The 11,873-nt window shown below is 31.9% G+C and overlaps 1 protein-coding gene across 2 annotated transcripts; it reads right to left on the bottom strand.

Moving 5' to 3' along the window:
* Positions 1–1,521: 1,521 nt before the first annotated feature.
* Positions 1,522–8,577, bottom strand: LOC123192363 (probable pectate lyase 13). 2 transcript variants are annotated; one of them, XM_044604889.1, is made up of 6 exons: positions 8,255–8,577; positions 7,887–8,094; positions 7,066–7,523; positions 6,498–6,940; positions 4,760–4,965; positions 1,522–1,817 (listed from the first exon to the last, which is right to left on the bottom strand). In XM_044604889.1, the coding sequence occupies exons 2-6, from the start codon at positions 8,021–8,023 to the stop codon at positions 1,583–1,585; spliced, it is 1,479 nt and encodes a 492-aa protein (XP_044460824.1). In that variant the 5' UTR covers positions 8,024–8,094; positions 8,255–8,577; the 3' UTR covers positions 1,522–1,582. The 2 variants fall into 2 exon arrangements, with proteins under 2 accessions (XP_044460824.1, XP_044460825.1); XM_044604890.1 differs by lacking the exon at positions 8,255–8,577 and having other exon boundaries at positions 7,887–8,233.
* Between the last annotated feature and the right edge of the window lie 3,296 nt (positions 8,578–11,873).

The raw sequence follows: 11,873 nt of genomic DNA, 5'->3' as shown, positions 1-11,873 counted from the left end.
CAATCAATTATTTTATAAAATATTAATCTATTTTTTAATTTATAAATTTTATTCATTATAGATAATTTAGAGAAAAACGTAATATTTTTTATATATAAAAATAAAATATTTTATAAAATATTAATCTGTTTTTTAATTTATAAATATTACGGTAGTTTAATCTTAATGTTTTTTGTGAAAGGAAAGCAAATAATCGAGGAAATGCTACGGTAAAGTGAGAAATTAAAAGAAGGGTATTTTTAGAATGAAAACAACGGTTTACTTAAAAAAGTAAAATGTAAAAATTATTACCGAAAAAGGTTTAAGCGAAAATGCGATTGCCTATTTTAATTAATAACCCTTAAAGGTGTCGGCAATTTTCTCCGACACTTAAACATGGCATGTTGTATACATTATTACAATTTACTGGAAGAAAATAAATAAATATAGAACCCTTATAAGGAAAGTACCAAAAAACCTTGAGACTGACGTAGGATTTGACATGTCACTCCAACCACCCATTTCCTATCTCCTATCCTATCAACCTTTCCTTCTAAATTTATACCTCTACAGTGTACAATGTCGATCTAATAAATATCCTTCGGTAAAGCACTCGTTTTTTTTTTTTAAGGACTTATTTTGTTTTTTTTAATCAATATATACTAATTATTAAAAATTTAAATACTTATCCATTTTGATAATATCACCGATCGATGTCTATTTGTTTCCTCTTCTTTTTTCATTTCAATGCCTTCTCTCTATCTTTATCTGATAACAAAAATATCATCCTCATTTTCATTTAATAACAAAGATAAAGAGAAGGTATAAAAAATAGAAACAAAAAGAGAGAGATGTCAACTCGTGACGATGTTAAAAAAGAGAGAAAGAAACCCTAAAAGAAAAAATATATCATTTCAAAGTTTAACCTTAAAAAAAATTACGAGTTTTTTAAACTTATAAAAAGAAATAGTTAATATTTTATTATTTTTAATATATTACTAACTAAATTTATAATTTTACTCTTAAAATTTAAACAGATCTAATTAATTTTAACTATTTACGAGTGAGTATTTAGGTTTTCAATAGTTAAGGATACAAATTTAAGATTGCAATATATTTTGGGTAGGAAAAATCCCTTTTTTTTTATTTTCCCTTTTTTAAGGAGTATGAAATATAAAAGGAAAATTTGTATAAATTCATGGTACTTCTATAATAAAATCATCCAATTAAAAAGCCAAATTTGAGTCACAATCAGGATCAACCAACTTTGAAACATTCAAGCTATGGATTGAAATTATTTTTAATAGACAAACCAAATTTAAATTGATTCAAATACTCAAATTGAATTTAAAATTAAATTATTTTAAAATAATAAATTTGAATTATAACCCATTAATCTTAAAATAAATTGAGCCTTGTTTAGACTTCATTTATTTCGAATCTTCGTAATTTTTTATATATATATAATGTTCGTAACATTATAGATATATGCGCATGTTGATTGATAATTATATATCTATAATAATTGAGGTAGGCTAATAATGCAAAGAAAATTATTTTTTTTGTTATCTAAAATATAATGATTCCTATCTTCCTTTCATTTCTATAACAATAATAATTGTAATGATAGAAGAGCACCATGGTTGATGCCAACATATAAAATTAAAATAATTAGAAAAGACAAAAAGATTGACGATGGTGGTGGGCACGGCGGTGCGCCGCTCCCAAATATCATTCCAAAGTAGTCACCATCATTGCCACCCGACCTGCTGGTGCTGCCTCCGGCCCCACTGCCGTCTACGCTGAACCCGGGATTTGAAATGCTCGCACTCCCCTCCCTGAGAAAATAATTGCTTCGGTCAATAAGACATAAATGTAGATTAAAATTTAAGGATATGATTGATAACTAATATTGGTTTTGTAATAACATCAAGCTTTTAATTGTTTAATAAGAATAATGTTTTCATTAAATAATTAATAATTTGGTTTGGTGGGAATATTATTGTCCCATCTCTCAACTTTAGTTATCCCAAGTTTAAACTTCCGGTATTTTTCTAACAAATAAACTAATAATAAAATTGTGTATACTAAATTTTAATTATTTAATTAGGTATTTAATAATATTATTATACGATTGAATAATTTTAAATTAAAGATAAGATTATATACAATAATTAAGCAAATACAATTAGAATCTCAAAAGAAAAAAATCCCTAAATTTTGTCAGGTTACCGACACGGAGGAATTATTCAAAGAGAAAACACTGAACACTAGGGTTCTATTAGAGTCACATTCATGGCTAACAAGTTGCACAGGAGCAAGATACTTCAGAGAAGAGAACAACAACTAAAACACACACGTAAAAGAAGAAAGGAAGGGTTGAAAATGATAACTACGTTGGGACCAAAAGAACATAGCTACAAATAGTGTCAGCATCGGTAGCGAATACCGGCTTTTGTGATTGAATTTGAAACTTCTCCGGATCCGAATTGTATGTTTGATTTTTACTTCTTTACTACATGTTTCATTTTCATGAACTATCAATCAACAATTCTCTAATGCAAAGGGTTAAATGTTGAGAGCAGAAGTCATACAAGTAGTTGGGAGAGGCTACTTTCATGCTTTTCCCAATTTGACATGCAGATAGCTAGCAGTGTACATGCATTGTTAATGTCAACTCAGAAATGGGTCCAAAAGTTTTGACAAAAGATATAATGGAGGGGCCCTAACTCTCCACTTGCTGTAAAGCACATTCAAGAGAATATAAAAACCAGATCATCTTGCATCTACGAACGTGGCCTTGTTGGACGCTTCTATATGACGATTAAAAAAACAATCTTCTTTCTAAAACCATTGAAAATCAATAAAACAAGTGAATACGTATGGATCCAAAAGCAGAGACACTTCCCTCCAAAGCCTCGTTATGTTTTATTAGCACAGGCTTAATTTTGACTTTAAGGTTAAAGGTTGATTTTAACAAGCTCTTTTCCTCTTTCAGGACCCACCCTTATTCCCAAGAATCGAATTAAACCTTAAACACATGCAATCACTAAACAACCTAAAAATTATAAGTAAAGCTTAAACATTTTTACTCTATGCAGTTCAAGCTACTAAAGAGGTTCAATTTACAGCTCATTTCAAGGCTCAAGTTTCTCTCATTATGAGGGGTGGGGGAGGGGGGGGGGGGGGGGGGGGGGGGGGGGGGGGGGGTGGTGCGGGCGCGCATGTTCTATTTTCACCTTTTATCATAAAGTTCTAACATTATTGAGGTGGTCCCTTTAGGTTATGAAACTCTAGGAGGTCCAAGGGGGAAATGTAGAGAGAAGCACAGAATAAAATTGATGGCTTACCATTACCACGTTCAGAGAAAGGATTTTTGCACGCAGAACTAGAAAGGCTGTGCAAAAGTAATTTGTACCTCGCAAACTAGCATTAAACCCCGTGAAATTGTCCTGTTCTCCTTAAAATCAGAAGCCCCCGATGAAAGGGGGTATATAATAGCTTTAAGAAAACCATGAGGGAATTAAAACTTCCTCTTCTCTCTGGGGGGTTGGGGAAAAAAACTCAATATGAACTGTAGGCTAAAGCCGGTGGCTTTAATTTATCATACCAAGAACCTCTGTCACCTGTCTCTCGTACAAAAGCCAAATTACTAACTCATTTACTGATCACTCACAGCTGAAAAGTAGATGCTCTGCGAATTTCAACTACTTGTCTTTTGTGCCCGCATGCGCACCTAAGCAGTACTACCATAAGCTAACAAGTATTTTAATTTACTAGAGCTGCAAGATTAGGGGTGGAATCTATCCAAATTGATTTAAAGTTCAACTCAAATAGGTGGATTTGAATCCAATAAAGTGATAATAAATTTATCTTATTTGATTGACTTTTTACTTTGTTTACTTCTCCCACTTTTCCTTTATCTTTAATGATTTCTTTGTCATTTTTCTTTTTTATGATTTCTGTGATGATTTTATCATTAGTTTGATCGAAGGCAAATTTAAACTTGAGTTACAATTTTTAAATTTTAACCAAATTTAAGTTAATCTTTGTTCGAGCTTGATTAGAGTCAAATCCATTCCTAAGTGTAACTTCTATAATTTGATTATTATAACAATTAACTTTTGCCATTTTATACCTAAAAGTCCTTTCATCTTTTCTCACCAATTCATCTAGGTAGCTAATCCAATAGAATGCATTCAATCAAAATCGAGCTCAAAGAAGGGCTAACTAGAGATCTATTCAAGATTGATATGATGAATTTTCTTTAACTCAAAAATAGGTTTTCTCTAGTTAAATAAATTTTAGTTCGAGTTCAACTTGATTTATAAAATTATTATTCAAACATATTTAAGAAACAACTTAACTTTAAACTAGATCTAAACCAAGTTTTAATTTAAATATTTGAATCAGTTTAAACTAAACTTATTTATAAAAACTAACCCAATTTTTTATTATAACTCAACTCATTCAATTTAAGTTATAGTTCAAACCCGAATTATTAGTCTAAATTTATAATATTAACTAATCAAATATCATTTTTCCAATGCAGTCAGGAAAAAATTGCGATGACTTACAACAGCGTTTTATGTTATTAAACTATTAATTATACAAACTAGTAATTTTAAGTTGGATTATTGTGGCCAACCATAATCAAAACCCTAAACCTAAAATCACTCTAAAAATATCCCACTATTAATGTTGAATGACTAAAAAACCTTGGATGACAGTTATTTCGGTTAATTAAAGGGCGGGGCGTTTAAGGGAAGTGAAGAAGTACCTGGGTCCACCAATTGGTCCGGCGTTCATCGTCAGTTGTTCAATAAGGGCAGCAGATTTGGGCTCAACGCTCGAGGCTTTGGCGTATTGGGTGCTGAGACCCAAACCCGAGGGCACAAAGAACGCTCCATTTACCATTATGTCCCCGTCAGTCCTCCAGTTCCAATCTGTCCACTCTCTCTCGTCTGTGTCCACGCGCTTCGTCACCTAATGGTTATCATCAATAATTACAACCCACAGGCACACTGTCAGAACGTGGATCCACGCAGCCAAAAAGTGCGTAAAACAGAGTTGAAACAGACAGAAGGCCCTGACGCAGTGTGCTAATGTCAGGAGAATGGACGGCAGGATTACTATTCACAAAATAATTTTTATAAATCCCCTTAATTTCTTTATTTTAAATTAGACCCCGCATAAATTCTAAATAAAAACTTATATATGATTATTAATAAAAGATATAAATCTATTATTTAATATTGTTGATCAGGTAACATTACCACGTTAAAAACAAAAACAACACATTTACCAATAAGTCGTAATTAGAAATTCTTTGGAGCTACAATGCTATAAGTTTTCAAACCCCCACCCCCCAATCACAGACAGAAAATCCCCAGCATAGCAAATAGTCAAAGAAATTTCACAAGATACACAAACTATCAATAAATATCACCAATAATGCAAAACCACCTTTTCCAAACCCTAAACAAGATTGTCTTACTCTCCACAATTCACATTTACAGATACGTGAGTTTTAATTTCTATCAGTTACCCCCTTGCAAAAATAATAAAATCATGTATATAAATAATATATACATTTTTATATATAATAAATAATAATATATCACTATATAATTATATGTTAATTTATTTTTAATTTTAAACTACCTAATTACATAATAACATATCATTATTTATATAAAAAATTATATACATAACACTTTTTGTTCATAAGAATACTTTTTTCAAAAGGTTATATTTGTATATATGGATAAGACTATAATTGAGTCAAACTCAATCAATTTGGATTTAACTATAGAGTCAAACTTAAGCTTACTTTTGGATTCAAACTGAGTTTGTTTAAATTCAAACTTAACTCAAATTAGCCGAAACAAACTTGATTCAAGCAAATTTGAGCTTAAGAGTTTAACATTTTCAAACTTAGGCTCGTGTTTTAGGGACATTCAGCTCCTAAAACTGACGAATCTAAAAAATTGATATGAATCAACTAAAACGAAATCGTTTTAACTAACATGCATCAAAATAATATAGTTTTAATTTCACACTGAACTCAAAACTATATTCAAGCTCAAACTCGAGTTCGGTTCCTCTCAAACAAATCAAATTTAAGGATAGTTCGATTCAAATTCAACTCTAACTTAATTTAAATATAATATAATAAATTTTAAAATTTTATATTTACACCTCAAAAAACTTAATCTTTTATCTTTAAATAAAAAAGATATTTGAAAAATATAAACTAAAAAATTTACTTATAATTTATTAAATCAAACTTGAACAAATTTTAGGTTAATTGATCCAATTTCAAGTTAAATCTCTCATCATGGGCTTGTCTCGACAAGTTTTGTTTATATAAATGAGTTAAACTCTAGTAACCCTACTCATGGTCATATTAACATCATTAGTCATAAGAATCAACCGTTGATCAGATCGAATCATCGTTAATTATTCCAAGGCAATAAAAATGCTATCATTAATAGTAAATTAAAAAAGAAAATTACCTCCTTGGCATTATCATCAGCCGGAGCCGTGTATCGATTTCCCTGACTGTTGATTGTAGGATTAGCGCTACCACCGATAGCATACATTTCCCATGCAGTGAAATCGTTGTTGACCACGTGTATGTACCCGTGTCTACACCGAGGCATACGCTGCACCAGCGCCTCACCGAAGTGATTAAACGCTATCGTTACTTGCATCCCGATGTCCAGCAGGTAATTGTCGTTGTGCCCTAACAACATCACTTCGTTATGATGCGAAAAATAGTTGTTCGATATCGTGATCGCCGTGGACCCAAGTATCGCATCGATCAAGCCGTCCGTGCAATAGCTTAGCGAGCAATGATCAATCCAGATTTTGTGAGCCCCCGTGATGGAGATCCCATCGCCGTCTGATCGTCCTCTGTAGCCTACGTGAGTTGGTGACGATGCTATCATAGTATTACCTGAAAATTTCAGTTGTAAGTTTTGGTTACATTTTATACTTGATGGAATAAATGGAACTCAAGTTATAAGTGGAGGACTACATTAATATTTACCAGTTTCAGTTTTAAATTCGAGAAATATTTACCTGAAGGTTTACAATGGTGAATGTGGATGTTGTGGACGATGACGTGGGAGACATATTGAATAGTTAAGCATCCGTTGCCGGTAATGTGGACGATGGCGCCACGGCCGTCGATGGTTTTGTAGTTGTTAATGATGAGTTCGTGTTTGAGTCTGATGAGCATGTTGGAAGAGAAGACTATCCAGAGGGGTTCTTCTTGAATGACGGCGTAACGGAGAGTGCCGGGGGTGGGGTTGGCAGGGTTGCGGTCGGAGGAGTCGGTGACAACGTAGATCTGGCCGCCTTTGCCGCCGAGTGTGCCCTGGCCGAAGCCTATGGTACAGTCAGCTAAACGTTGGCGGTTGGTGGTGGCCCAGTTGGGATCGCAGCGCCAACAGTCGTCAATGGGGTTGCCAGTGAGACATTGGTCTTTTTGTTGAATCGAGAGAGTTTGGCGTCTTGAGAGAGACGCGTTAACCATCCTGTAAAAAAAAAAAAAAAAGTGAAAATGAGTCGAATGGTGTTTGTTTAGTGGAAAAAAAATGGAAGAAAATGATAGTCGGCAGATTGGTTGTTTGTTTGTTTTGGCAAAATGCAAGTGGGAGATGACAAAGATAGGGTTGAAAAACAGGGGAAAGCAGAGGAATGCTCTTTTGTTTCCCGAGAAAATGTTAAAAATGTGGGTAGAGAAAACAAGAAAATGAGCAAAACTTTGAAAAACAGGGAAAAACAGAGGAATGCTCTGTTTGTTTCCCAAGAAAATGTGGGTAAAGAAAACAAGAAAATGAGCAAAACCCAGAATGAGACGTTTGGTTTGTTTAAGTTTAGAGTTGAACAGAGCTAACCTTTGAACATGTTGAACAACTTCTTCAGGTTCAGGGTGTTGATGGGGAAGAGTGAGGTTGTGGGCAGCCCTTGCAATGGAAGAGAAAGAGAGCAACAAACAGAGACATTTTGAGAAAATGCACGTGATTAAAATCATTTTTGAAGAGACGATGATAATGGTGGTGAATATTTGTTCTTTGGCGTTGTTGGTGTGTCTCCTTTTTGCCTCTGTGAAAAAAGAAGTCAATTTATTTCTTGATGTCTTTCAAAACATGAGACTCTGCAAATTTGGGTCAGTGGGTTTATATAATAAAACCAAGATAATAAAGAACAATAATTAATTGATGAGGATACAATCACTTTTATGTGAGAAAATATTTCACTTTACCTCTCTTTTATTTGTTTATTTGAGCATGAAGGAAGGAAGAAGAAATGGCTGTCATGGGACATCCATGGAGAAGAATAGAACTGGGGAGATTCAAGAGAGTTACCTCACTCTGTTCTCTCCAATTTTCTTTTGTAAATAAACTCAATAACTCACATTCCTACCTTGCCCCTTAATCATTCTAGATATAGAAAGATGAGAAAATTATTCTGAAAGGCTGAAAATTGTTCATAAAGAGAGAGCGAGAAAGGCTTATCCAAAGTAGTAAAAACCCTTGTTCTTCTTCTGTTCTGGTATCCTTTATTTCATTTTCTTTTCTTTCATGCCTCCAATTATAATAACTACTAAGGGTATTTTTCATTTATTTATTTAATAATTTGTTTGGGATTACGATTCTTTGCGGAGATGGAGTGAGTTTGGATGTTCTTATTCTAAAGAGACAAAACCTGTTCTCTTTTGTTGTGAGGAGAAAGGAAGAAGTTGGGATTTAGAGATCATTAAGATTCGAAGGCAGATGCTTTCAGTAAATTTGGCTTTTGGATTTTGGTTACAAGTTATTGAGCTAGTTTCGGAAAGTTTTCTTTTTATTGAACCCCCAAAAAAAAAAAAAAAGTAAAAAAGACTCTACAAAGAGGAGGGAGGAGAAGGGGGGTCATTTTCTTCTATTCACTTAGTTTGCTGCGGCTTTGCATGATTCTACCTCCATGGAAGTTAGGGAAATTCCACATGTTATTGATGGCAATAAATTGGGTATTGATATGAAAAGAAAGCAGAAAGATAAGGACAAATTGAGGATGCAATTTTTGAAAATGATTCAAGATTGTTAAAAACGTTTTGGCAAAAATAAAAATGTTTTCCTTGTATCTTTTTCCCCTCATTGCCACCCAGCTATTGTTCACACTGAATTTCTACTGCTGATTTATTCCAGCAATGGTATATGACTTAGGTATCCTAACTCTATAATTAATCATTTTTGTAACCACTCTATACCCATTGATTATTTATATATATATATATAAACAAGATGTACCGACCTGGAACTATTGAAGCTAATTCTTGGAGCATCTGTGATGCACTAATGGCAATTTGGATAAGGCCGGCCGGTGATATCATATGAATCCCGGTCTTTTATAGAGCTGGAATTTGGCAGATTCCATATATTATTTATGTGGTATTGCAACATTATCATTATTATCATATACGATAAAATTATTATTTGTTTTTATTACCTATCCATCATACAACAGAATTTGGATTTTATTTATTTATTTATTTATTTTTTATTCTTTTAATGTGAAACAGCTAACTGGGATGACCATATTTTTTTAATATTAATATGATATTATACGACATATTATGTAGAAACTCTCCGTCATGAACTTAAAATTACAATTTTCTTGCATCAGTTGACAGGATTTTTCTTATTTTTTTATATGAGTTATCAAATAAAAACTTCACCATATCACTTCTTTTGCAAACACTATCCATTATTTGAAACACTTTGTATATATAGTTTTGCATGCTCTTAACCTCAGCAAGTTCAATTATTTATGATTTTATGTTTCAAAAATGACTAAAGGTAACCCCCCTCGGATCTCAAAATATTATGTATATCTATTTTGAATACACAAATAAATATGTATTTATATATGTTATTACGTTATTAAATATTATTTTATTTTTTATTTTTAATTTAAAATTATCAAATTATATAATAATATATAAACATATATAAATATTTGTTATGTATAATTTTATTGATAAATCAAATGTCCAGATGACTTTATTCACCAATCTGGATTTGATTTTGTGAGTCAGTTTGTTCTCTTTACAGTCCATCACTACTTAGGAATTAGTGTTACTTATACATTAGATTAGATGTAGACAGATCAAATGCATGAGATCCAAGGACCTTTTTTTTATTTTTGTTTAATTAAAGCACATAAAAATTAATAAAATATTTTTATTACAAATTGATCAGCAAAAATCCGATTCGTTTCAAAATTCCATATTTATTTACATGGTTTAATTCTAATATTTTCATTAAAAGTGGGATTAAAAATAATCTAATTATAGTTTGACCCTTAATTATATGTTTAATTTAGGGATAAAATAAAATCACAAGCAAGCAACTAACACGTCATCAATTAGTAGCCTTTGAAACTTGGTTAATTTGGTAATGATACGCTGTAGGAATATTTGTCACATAATCAAATTTTAATTTTAATTTTATTTTATTTTGTAGTGGTAGAGATTATTGTTTCTTCAAATTTAGAGCTTCTCATTACTATTTTGAAGTCAATAAATAATTATCAATAAATTTCCTTTTTATTATGTAGTTGCTTTCAATAAATCAACCTATTTTTTCTTTGTCACGGCCTACTTTGACGATCAAGGAAGGCTGCGACAGCTTGATGGATGCATATTCACTAAAAAAAAGCAACAAAGGAAAATCAAACTAATAATTAGTTTATCATATGCTTAAATTGCCAAATTAAGGAGAAAATTAATTATATTAATAAACCCTAAAATGACTTCATGGTTTGCTTGCTGGTGAACAATGAAATAAAAACCTTAACTATATCAATAAAAGCCTAGATCAAGTGAGACCACACCTAATTCATATAATGGTTCCCTCATCGGATCAGTCAAACCGACCTAATCTTTGAAACAAATTAAATAAAAATTATATCAATAAAAACTATACCGATTCATATAATTGGCCTTACCTAGATCTAATGAAACTACATATCCTAATTTGATTGGTTGAATCGATTGATATGATTTGAAATTGAAAACCTTAACTAACCACTAACGTGATGTTCGTGTAGAAAAATGTAATATGATCATAAAAAGATATATTTTGTGATAAGAAATTATATTATTACAAGGCCAAAGGACTTATTCCTACCTAAAGTATATTATTTTCTCAAGTTCTCACCTCTTAATTTTAAAAATTCTAAACACCTACCTATGAGTGGTTAAAGTTAATGAAACTCTAACTCCTTAAAATTTATTTTCTTTTTCTCTCCCTAAACTCTAAAACTAAAAGTTTCCCCCTAGGTAAAGTTGTAAAAAATAACATTTCTCTTTTAGAGTTTAGTTTTCAATCTCTGACGTTAAATTCGATATTATTGTCGACGACGAAGAGTCCCCTACTCATCACCATGCTATGGTGGTCTCTCTCCGATCCTCTGAAACTCTGATCGACGAAGACCTTATCTGGGAAAATGAAGAACTTTGTCTTCTCAATGAAACTCTTCATTTTTCCAAACAAGATCTTTGTTGACTAGAGCTCCCAAAGAGGGGAGAGAGACCATGAAGCCTGGTGATGCATCGAGGACTTTTCGTCATTGGCAATGACGCTAGAGATTGAAAACTAAACTCTAAAGTGAGAAATGTTATTTTTTAAAATTTGGATTAGGAAAACACTTTTAGTTTTTAGGGTTTAGGGGGAAAAAATGATTAAATTTTAGTTTAATTTTTATATTATAGATGAAATAATAATTTTATCCTTGAAACTATAAGATCTAACTTTTTATAGGTGGGTATTTGAGACTTTTAAAATTAAAGGATGAAAATTTGTACAACAATATAGTTTGGGTGGGAATAAGTCCTTTGG

The sequence above is a fragment of the Mangifera indica genome, chromosome 12 (genome assembly GCF_011075055.1).
Source record: "Mangifera indica cultivar Alphonso chromosome 12, CATAS_Mindica_2.1, whole genome shotgun sequence".
Taxonomy (NCBI): Eukaryota; Viridiplantae; Streptophyta; class Magnoliopsida; order Sapindales; family Anacardiaceae; genus Mangifera; species Mangifera indica.
The sequence above is the reverse complement of the archived record's forward strand: the minus strand, read 5'-3'. Positions and strand labels throughout refer to the sequence as shown.